Raw genomic sequence first — 11337 nt, 5'->3', positions numbered from 1 at the left:
CACTGGATCCTCAGTCTCCAAACGCATGCTGGCGCATGTTACCTAGGCTTTTCCAAAGCCTAGGCATGTACCCTGTAAAAAAGGCAGTGATTATCTGCACTTCAAAATTGGAGTTACAAGACAATAATACTTCCTGTTTTTGAGTTAACGCGCTAGTTAAGGGGAGAGGAGGGACCCATCTATCGATTCAATCGCCACCTTTTAGTGGCAACACGCAGGCATCAGGTAAGAGATTATAGATCATTTCCGAGTTACTAAGGCGAGACAAGTTTGTGTGTGTGTTAGGCAATGGGACGCACATCCACATACTCCACAACCTCATACAAACAAGATGTATCTGTAACAAACACACAACAGAGATTCAACTCACGATTTCTTCATGGTGCTCTTGAACAATTTCCTAAACCTCCAAGTTTTTCCAAGTATGCAATCAAACACCTTGCATGTCAGCATCCTGACAGCGTGTGATCAACACTCTGAAGGGTCAACACTGTGAAGGAAGGGTAACTCTTCCTTCAGTGTTATTTCACCCCTACTGTGAAATAAATCTCTATCCTGAAACAAGCCTGCATTTAAACTATTTGCATTGTGTGAGAGAACTGCTGGACCATGACATCACTCCTCCTGCCCTCCCTTCAGAGAGCCGCTGCTTTCCATTTAAAGAGACAGGTGCACAAACACACTGCAGAGAGCTGTTTTTAAGGATACAGCACTTTAGCATCAGTCAGGTATTATTCAGCTGCAACACAGAAATTGATCTGAAGACACTTGTGTCCTCTGTTGGCTCACTGAAAGGGTATCAAACGATCCTTTGAGGTTAAGATGATGTCAGTGCACAGACGGAATAAGACCAACATTGAGTATAATTTCTCGAGGTGTAAATGAACAGCTCAGCCAAAAAAAAAAAAAGATTTTAAAGTAACCGATGCACCTACACCGACACCTGAATCAATCCAAATATACTGTGAGCCAGCAGATGGCTGGATTTTAACATTATAAATCAGCTGAATTAAACTCATTTTGCTGCCGTTTCCAACTCTTCAAGCTCTTTTTAAGAGATCAGCGTGAGGCTCCTCCAAGACGGCATGATATCATGATCATGTGACCCTCATGGCAACAGCAGGCTCCATATTTGACTAAGTGAAAGTGTGGTTTTCATCTGTTAGGAGAGTTTATATTTCTTAACGAGTTTCCAAGACAACTGTCAGCTGACACTTGTAAAATGACCTACCAGTATCAAAATAATTTAGGTGGTGGTACAGTTTTAAGCCTGGCCCATCGAGTCAGTTTGAGGGCATCTTTTCTTCTGTTTCGCAGACCGGGAACATTTACTTTTAAATAAACAAGAATAAAAATGGCAATAATAAAATTTTAACACAAATATCCTCACTGAAGCTGTCGAAACAATGGAGGAACCTCCTTAGCTATTTCGATACCATATTCAGCAAACACACTGGGCCGTGCAGACTCCCCTCTATTGCATTTAGCAAACACTGTCAGTTGATATTCAGTTAAGCAAAATAAACCCACTTATGTTCTACTACTACTACAGTGCCCCCCAAAAGTGCTGCAACACATTCTCTTTATGCCACTGAAAATACAAAAAATAAAATTTTCTAAAATGATCTTCCTTAAACTCAAACTAAGCAAATCTCTATAACTTGATAGAAAATTAATAAAAATATAAAAGCCAAGATGATGGGTTGCATTAAGGTCCCATTTTTATTTTTGTGTTTATGTAAAATTAAAAGAGAAATGTAAATAAAAAATCCAATATTCTAACAAAAGTATTTGTAAATAAATACGTTTGTTAGAATAATGGCCCCATAACCTGTCCATGTTACAGGTCTCTAAAACACAGAAAAAAGAAGACACCCTCAAACTGAATCAATGGCTGTACTTCAAGGGCCCTGCTTAGGCTCAAAATGGTAGCAGTAATCAACATCACTGGTGCTTGCAGCCCCTGGTGGTGTGATGCTGTATAGCCACGGCAGCACAGACAAGTCTCCACATGTACAAATCACTGCATGCATTTGTGGATCTTCCACGGCAGGAGTGTAGCAAGTCACATCCAATCCAGTGGCCCGATTTTACAGATCGACGCACGCGTTCACAGAGCCGTCTACGCATACAGATTAATGTACACATCTGCGGATTTATTTGACATATTTGTGGATCTGGTTACACACACACACAGATTGAAATACACACTTGCAAATATTTTTGCTACAATAATGGCCCATACTTATAAGCTGCCAGCAGGCGTGTGAGTGAACAATCCTTCACAACGGCCACATGTGGAATACTAGATTTTTACAATTACTTCATCATGTCTCCACATAAGTACGTCATTTATTGACATCAATAATATTTGTAAAATTGTTTTACGTTTAAGGATATGATGCGTGTATACAGCCTTCATTAGGGTGGTCCCGAAAAACAAACTTCAACTTGTTCAAGGAGGTGCTTTTTTTTGGGTTCCTTTAGGGGTAAAAATAAATTGGGTGAATTTTCATGAGATTTGAAAAATATTAACCACAAATGCGCGGCCCGTTTTCTGTGATGTCCGAATGACATTTTGAGTTATGGACTGGATACATTAGTTAATTAGTGGCAGATTTTGTTCCATCTTCCTCACATCACATTTTTGAGGCATTCAACATCAACATGGACTTCCTCATTAGGGACCCGTCAGAGTGGGAGGACGACCTGTCATCAGCAGGTCCTGGATAATGTTGTTGCTGTCAATGATTTTGCTGAGTGAGGAGCTGCACTTACAATCAAATCCTAATGAAGGATGAACAGCAGCAAAAATACCTACTGCAAGATGTTGAGTGGCATCGGCGTCAGTTCGTAGAGGCAAAGAAAATCGGAACCAAACGCCACTCCCCATGACTGTTTATTTTCACCAAATAGGTGGACAGTGACATGTAATACTTTGTTCTCTCTCCTGTATGGTCAGTTAAAGGAGAAAGGATTGTGATTTCAATTTGTATTTCATAGTGATCAGGTACATTACTATCGCTAGTTTGCACTAAAGCCCCGGTCACACGACACTAATGAAGGACACCAAAGCCAAAATGAAACAAGAAATTTGTACTTGCGTTTACTTTCGGAGACATTGTTTAACCGTCATCCACCTTTGTTTCTGTAGCTAGTGCTTCATCAAAAATGTGAATGATTCCTGATAACGGCCTCAATTCATCCGTATTCTGTTTTGCTTTCTGTCTTGACGGTTCCTCATCGTTTGCATTGTTCACTTATGTCAGCGTTCCGTTTGACTGTCATCCAACCTCCCAAGTCTGCTGTCTTGCATGAACACTGATGATATCTGAACAGATCAATAACTAAACATCCAACAAGCTGAATGTGACCTGTCCACGTGTGGGACGAAAAGCAACGTTTTCATACAGAAATAACAGCGACAAGGACGTTTGATCAACTACTTTAACTATTTACGCACGTTCTAGCCTTCTGTGGCTGCAACGTGCATGTGCGCACACGTAGTGAAGGCAAACCTGTTGTCAAGAGAACACAGCTGCAGGTGGCTATGGAGAGTACATACTCGCTGCAGAAATGATCACAGCGTCAAGGTCACTGTTTGCTTCGTTTTTCTTTTGTTAGTTTTGGTCTTTTATACTCCCTGCACTCAGGTTTTCGGCGATGGGAGAAGTGCTGGCTCATTCGTCCACTTTTTCTCAACGATTTGTGAGTTTGGGACTTTTTTCCTTCATTCAGTCAATTGCCGTGTGACCGGGGCTTTATATGCTCAAGCATTGCAATTTCCACCTCGTGTGCGGCAGTGGTTAGAATAGTCGTATCGAAATAAAATTTTGTCCAAAACATTTTCTCATCAAGATGAACAATTTTGTCAGGAAGCTCCTTAAAGTCACATTTTTATTTTTAGCATACTGTAGAGGATCACCCTAAGCCTTCACGTTATACCTGTTTATCGCCCTCAGCCATTTTCTCTCTCCTTTAATCAGATTACGGTATAATGCTGAACTTTAGGCCCATGTATTTTTTTGAACTGGCTGTACAGCTACACAACACCCTTTTGGCATATTTACAGCATCAGGACTGCTACAATACACAAAGTGCACTTCACTCCAATTTCACCAAGTCAAATATGGCAGCGGTGTTGTTATGCAGGTCACATGACCACTGGCCCAGATGTCAGACTTCCAGAATGAGACTGACCAGAGGAACATTAACTCTGCGATGTAAAAACAAAAGCCAACATGTCTGATAGTGGTAGGCGGCAAAAGGGATAAATGTACCCGTTTGAGCTTTATGTTCAGTTCACATTTTGTTAATGAGGTCATATCAGTTCAGAATGGGAAGGTTACGCTATGCTAACAGCAACTAGCTTGTTCTTCTGGGCTCTGTTCAAGTTGTGGTTTCTGCTACTGAATGTGGTGAAAAGTTTGACTATGTATCAACGTATACACTAGTCAAATCTGAAGGAGGATGCCCCCCCCCATGGAATAAATGTGCATTTAATTTAAAAAGGCAAGTAATTCTAATTTTGGCTTGTTTGAAATTTTCACAGGAAATGAATGTCTACATTAAAAGAATAGTTTTGGATTGCACTGAATCATTCTATCGTTCCTAAATAGTTTCACGGCCCATGCATGTATTTATAAAGGGAGTGATGCAGGCCCTCACGAGTTTCACTTCATGGTCCACACAGCTTTCTATAGCTACTAATGACTTTCATTATGGCAGTTTTACTTTTTAACATTAATGCCTTTGGTGTTGATCACAAGTGACGCAGCATTAAGACTTCAGGCGTTTGATATCATGATGGTATTTTCACCCTTGGGTCCAAACCTCATTACACGCATAAGAAAGAAAACATGCAGGCAATGTGGACATCGGCAACACCTACTCCATAACCGACATTAAGCCATCTGCTAATTACTACTAAAGATTTGGGCTGGCAGAAACAGGCTTCCACAGATAGGCGCTGCTCTTTCTCCTCCACAAGCACTGTGCCTTGGACTCCAGAGGAGTTCCCCCTGACAGGTGGGCAGGGTTCAAACGCAGCTCTAAGTTCAAGTGTAAACAAGTCAAGGGCTGAAGAATTAAGACGCCCTTTTAATTTGAGCTTAGTGTGTGTTTGTAAGAACGTCAGCCCTCAGACTGTAAGTTCCGGTTCTCTGTAATATGACACCGTGGTATGCGGTCATTTTGTTGGATACCTGAGATCATGTAGGGTAATTGGTTAGAAAGGGGCGGGGCACAGTGGGGAGAGGGGGCGGGGAAAGACGCTGGTTCTTATGAAAGCCATGAAAGAATGAATGAGTGTTAGTCTGAAGAGAAAGAGGAAGTGACATCAGCCTGCGATCTTTGCATCCTCCACCTTCTCTTCGCTCTCTATCCTCGTCTCTGTGATGTCCGCTGAATCAAGCTCCTCCTCCTCTTCCTCCTCCTCCTCCTCACTCTGTCCTCCCTCCTCTTCGTCGTCGTCCTCCTCCTCCTCCTCCTCTTCTTCTTCCGTACAGTCCTGGCTCTTTCCCAGCTGCAGGTTCTCCAGGGTTTTGGACACCCAGGTTTCGATGCGGCTGCTGAGGGTGGGCACCTCCACAGAAAGCGGTTTGGGGTTGTAGTCCTCTTCCTCCTCATCTTCCTCTGCTGCTTCCTCCAACATCCCGGGGACCAGGGTGGAGGTGGTGGAGGTAATGGAGGAGTTCAGCGGGCCCCGACAGCTCCCATCCAGAGAGCCCGTCTCTGTGCTCTGCTGAGAGGCCAGCTCCAGCCGGTCGTCAACGCGGACCTCGTCTTTCTCGCCCAGCGACAGCGGCCCGCTCCTGTGAGCGGAGGAGCTGGGGGGAGCGCCGCTGGGGGGTATCAGAGCCTGGCCGTCTCTCTGCGAGGCGGTGGAAGGTGCAGGACGACGTGGCTCTGCCTCTGCAGGATCCGGGGCGTCTGACATCTCCACCATACTTCTCCAGTTGGTCTCTGAACGCATCAGATTATTTCATTAACAGCTACTTAAAACATAACAACAAACAACTCATTGTTCAGGCATGAAAATTATAAATTACAGTCAGAAAATTCTGCCAGACTAACAGTCCTGAAAACTCTAAAGCTGTTTCACTTTCAGGTGCAGCATTTTTTTTTTTTGGTCAATAAATAACACTGTGATTAATCAAATATCAATATTCAAAAGTTATTTTCCATCAAATGAACCACAAATCTTGTCAGCATTACTTTTATATATTCCACGTTTTGGCAGCAGGCTTGCAGTAACACTACAGTACTTTACACAAACCCACACAGAGGACAGTCAGAGTGCTTACCTCTGCCAAGGTTCAGAGTTAATGTCAAAACGACTCCACTGGGATCTCTGGGACATTTCAACCTCAGCCCCATTTTTAGATGTTCTTTTCGCTCTGGATAAAACTGTTCTAGTCTGTCAGGTATCATGTTAAAATGCTGACATGTCAAGGGTCAAACTAAAAACCATAGTAAATTGTTTGTTGCCATCAACAAGTGATGGACTTGAACCAGGAACCTTCTGCACATAATGGCTTGGCCACCACCCCTGCAGGTGTTCTCTTTCAAGTTAAAATGCAATAATATGTGTATCAAGTAGGATATAACATTTATGTAGACTTTTGGTTGATCATTAAAACTATGGCCCAAACAAATTATTGCAAAGTCTAAGTGTTTCTATCCCACTCTTTCAGTCCAGGTTAAATCTTTTCATAAAACTTAGCAAAAATCATTCATTACCTTTGTCAAACAGGATTTGGTTTCACTGCTTTCTGATAGCAGATCTTGAAAGTACTTTGAAAGATTTCTGTGAAATGTGGTACTGAGGCAGGCCTTGTGTGGTGGAATGAATTCTGGTGTGGTTCCAGATTAATGGGTGGATCTTGCCCATGAATAGGATTCCTTTGATCCTGTACTCAGGATTGCTAATTAGTTCAGCTGTCAGCATTACCCCCCCCCCCCCCCACCCCATCCATGTTTGCACAAACAAATGGTGAAGTAAACTTACCTTTATTGGTGAAGTTAATTTGATCCTGATCCTGCCTTCAATCTTTGAGCAGGGCTGCTGATTAGTTTAGCAATCAGGATCAAATGTGGGTGATCTAGTGCACTTCTAGTGACCATAGTGGTTTATCTTGCAATGTGTGTTTAAAAAAAAAAAAAAAAAAAGGTATCCTAATGTGTCCGTTTTCACCGTGGGATCTTGCTGGTCTTTTTAGGGGGGCTGACACCTTTGAACACATTTCCACCACAGGGACCGCCCTGAAAAGTGAGTGTGCAGAACCTTTATTTAGGTCCAGGAACATCCCTCCTGCAAACTATGTACTTCTGACGGGCCCTGAAGTACCACTGGGTGGTGCTTATTCGTGATTTTTTTTAACACATGCACGTGAAGGCGGCATTTATGAAAGGAAACAGCAAAATAACCGCTATGGAGAGAAAAGGAGTCAGACGAACTAATGAGGAGGCTCAGTGAAGACTCCAATCCTTGGAGCCAACAGCCAAAATCTCCATCAGAGGGTGGACCTGGACACCCGCAGATTTAAACACACTGCAGAAAAGTGCTAAGAGAAAAGTGAAAACAGGACTATAAGTTTCTGAATGTCCACAACAATAAAAGTGGCTCACACCACAAAACCAACACAATACTGTATCACAGACCTCTGTGTGCCGGCAGCGCGGAGACAAAAGACTCAACGCCTTTTTTGTTCCATGAGAGGAGTCTACCCCAAAAGAAAAACAAACAAACAACAACAACAAAAAAAAACTCATGCACAATGCAGTGGTGAGGACTGCAATCGAGAAGCCCACAGGCAGGTTGAAAAATTTACTACATACAGCTACTTTAAGAGTTTGCAAATTTTATTAATGTTGATTTGCACCTAACGTGAAGGTTAAAGTTGTTTCCTAGCTACCACTAGCGATCCCGGTGCTTTTTCACTGCAGTGGAGCCACGACAGCTGAGAAGGCCACTTAACATGCCGCTCCTGAAATTTTGGGAGTCGGTCTGCCTCGTGCCGTAGGAACAGATTTTATAACAGCAATTAAGAGGCAGAAATGAGGGTTCTTACCATACTCCTTTTCATTGACCTCTGAGATTGGCTCAGAGGTGGCAGAGCAAAACGAGATGGCAGACGCTGCGGAGAGGTTGCGAGAATGACCCATGTGATGTGCCACTTTCTTAACATTCTTCAGTGCCTCCTCAGCTTGCTCCTGCTCCAGTGCCGACACCATGTCCTTGTAGGCTTTCCGGGCCTCTTCAGTCAGAGACACCAAATGATTGAACAGACCCTGAAAGATGACAATGATTTAATCAAGGGCCCACCCCCCAAAAATAAATAAAATAAAAGCTCAAATGCATATGTGAACTTCATGCTGTCTTTTTTCCTCTCCTTATGCTTTTTGTGTGTGTGTGTGTGAGAGATATTTTTCCCCCAATGACCTATTTTTCCATTGTTGCCATGTGGCACTTTATTTAACATGTGTGTACTCTGGGCACTGGGGAACTGTAGGTGGTCCTCCGGTGGGATTTGTAATTCAGTTGACATAAACATACCTCGCAAAGCAAAAACCTGCAAAAGTAAGATTGTTGTTTCTGTACTCAGCTGCCTTACACTGAAAAGTAGAGTGCTCAAAGGAGGAAGCAGTTTAGACCCTCATCTCTGGACAAGAAAAGAACCAAAGTAGAGCACCAAGGGTTTTGCATTTGGAGGGTGGCAACTGGTAAGGTGCTCAGGGTTTATCCACTGCACACGTGTGCCCAGGTCCAAACCTGGTCCAAACCTGGTTCCTACAGGTGGGCACTGGGAACATCCTTTCTCTCAGTAAGCATGACCATCTTCCACAGCTGTCAAGGAAACTTGGAAAACGCCACATTACACTGGTTGCAATGCCTGAAGTGCAAAGAAGTGGAAGTGCACAGACCTCTGTGGGTGGATCAACCTACTTTTAGTCTGGCTGTCCCAATGGTTGGCATACAGAGAGAGGCAGCTGCTGTGGCAGACCAACTCCTTCCACTGGTGTCAGATGTCACACCTGTCAATGAGCGTGTTATGAGGCTCAAACTCAAGCATTAAGCTAGGTGTTATGTCTGTCGTCTCAGTCTATGCTCTGACTTCGTCACAGCTTCACTCAGTGATTGATGACTGACCCAGAGGTGGCACTTTATGGATCACTGGTGACTTAACTGTGACCACGGGAACAGACAGTTCTACGAGGGCTGCAATGGTCCATGAGGGTCTGTTAACTGTGGCGAAAATTGCTCAGTACTCTAACTTTACAAAAGGTTGGGCTATGAGTTGCTGGATCCTGGTTTCAATGTGCAGATGTAGATCACTGGACATGGGATTCTAATTTTGGTGGTGTGGTCAAGGAAACTGACTGAGCGTGTCCTTGTGAGAAAATGCTGGAGAATTCTACAATATCTCTTTTTATTGCTTTCTCCATTTCTTTTATCAGTTCTTTTTTCAAATTTATCCTACTGGAATACAAACGAGAGACATGCCTACTGTCAGTAGAAAGAAAAAAAAAAAAACCTCAAAGACAATTGTTAAAAGACAGTTACCTCAGCTCCAGAAAAGTTGAAGATTCCAACGACACTAACTGGTACTAGTTTGTTTACACAGCGTCCCAAAGCCTTTCTTCCCAGGGCAAAGACAAACGGTATCTCCTGCTCCCTCGCCATGGCAATGACGTTGTACAAAGCTTCGTCCAAACCACCTGCAAGACAGTACACCAATATTGACTCAAATGTGTAGAATTACAAACAAATTGACAAAATACCGAAGCCATATCAGGAGCTAACAAAATGTTTTAAAAGCTCACAATATCTAAATTCTATTAATGTGCACCTGTGTTGCTTACAAACTGTCTATGCACACTTCTAGAAATTGCTGATCTTGGGTAGATTGAACTTTACAAAAGGAGACATCATTCAAAAGACATTCTCATTCAGTCAGGAGTGATGTGGAAGGCTAGGTTGCCACATCATCCTTGGACTGTCACCTTTGGCCTGGATCTTCTCACAGTTTGGCGAGATGATGACACACTTTATCTTATGCAACTTCATGTGCTTGGTGACCTCTCTGAGACCCATGACCAGTCTGCGTTTGGACTTGGCCTTGGTGGGATCTTTCTGGTAGACCCGTTCTTGGAAGCGAACCAGCTCCTGTAACAGCAGAGTTACGCCCTCATCGATTTCTTTGCTTAGTACTTGATTACAGTACCTGTGGAATGAAATCAGCCAGAAACAGAAAATTTAAATGACATTACATGAGTCCAGAATTTATGATTTATCAATAAGAGAATTACTCATTTGTTATGCAAAAATATTTCATATTTGCCAGTTAAACTGGATACACAATTCAAAGCTCACAATTCATTTTCCTCAAAGTTTGAATAAAAATTAAACTCCCAATTTAAAGAGAGGGGTTTGATTTCGGCTGTGTCCACTTGATGCTCCCTTATCTGCGTCCTTGGACAAAATCACTTTATCGGCATTGTCCTAGTCCACACAGCTGGAAAAGGAGATGAGGAACAGGCCACTCAATGCTCATTCTTCACCATGTGTTAACAACATCACAACTCTGGTTAGAAACAGGTGACTGAATGCAGACGGCACACCTTTTTTACCCAACTGGTTCTGTCCTCTGTTCACACAGTGCAGCAGGGAGTGTAATGGAGCGAGGAGCTCTGAGTACCGCCAAGAAAGACAGTCTACCATTTGTGTACATAACGCCGCTTCCTTTTAATATTTATTGTATGTAATTTTTTTATATATATATAGCAGGCCGGCATCTAAACCGAATGCTGAGTTGACTAATCACTCCCAGACTCCCATATAGCCTAGACTGGCTGACTCATGGAAAAAAAAAAACCATTGTAGTGGAATTTGTAAAATACAGAGGCCTGTGTGTGTGTGTGCTCCAAAATATTCTTATCTACAAAAGGGGGACCCTGCAGAAAAGCTGCGGGTACCAATGGATTAGTCAATAAAGACAATCAACTCTTGTTACCTTATTAAAACAGTCAATGTTGCAGCATCTATAATGGTGGAACATGTTACCCGATCTCTGCAGAGTGACGTAGTGTGGTGTGAGGAAGAAGTGTTCTGGTGGTCAGAGCAGAGAGGTGGAGCCTGGAGACTTTAAATACGAAAGTCTGTTGGAGCCGGGTGGGTTGGGACAATAGCCCTTCAGCAGCAGACAGAGACGGACAAAGCTGCGTTTGTGGCAGCTGGCATATATTTTTGCTGAGAAAAGACAATGTGCTCAGCATCTGTGCCATACTAACTACAATCCTTTTTTGTATAATTCCGCCCCTGAAAGCACTCAATAA

General features: G+C 42.9%; 1 protein-coding gene across 3 annotated transcripts in view; it reads right to left on the bottom strand.

The window, feature by feature from the left end:
- Positions 1–2212: 2212 nt before the first annotated feature.
- Positions 2213–11337, bottom strand: part of secisbp2l (SECIS binding protein 2-like) — a 66171-nt gene continuing 57046 nt past the window's right edge. For all 3 annotated transcript variants that reach the window (XM_034193692.1, XM_034193684.1, XM_034193676.1), the window contains exons 14-17: positions 10006–10226; positions 9566–9720; positions 8073–8292; positions 2213–5964 (exon numbers count right to left, since the gene is read on the bottom strand). In XM_034193692.1, the coding sequence (XP_034049583.1) occupies positions 5339–5964; positions 8073–8292; positions 9566–9720; positions 10006–10226 (1222 nt within the window). In that variant the 3' untranslated portion in view covers positions 2213–5338. The remainder of the gene's footprint in view (positions 5965–8072; positions 8293–9565; positions 9721–10005; positions 10227–11337) is intronic.

Source organism: Thalassophryne amazonica, chromosome 2 (genome assembly GCF_902500255.1).
Source record: "Thalassophryne amazonica chromosome 2, fThaAma1.1, whole genome shotgun sequence".
In the NCBI taxonomy this organism is placed as follows: domain Eukaryota; kingdom Metazoa; phylum Chordata; class Actinopteri; order Batrachoidiformes; family Batrachoididae; genus Thalassophryne; species Thalassophryne amazonica.
The sequence above is the reverse complement of the archived record's forward strand: the minus strand, read 5'-3'. Positions and strand labels throughout refer to the sequence as shown.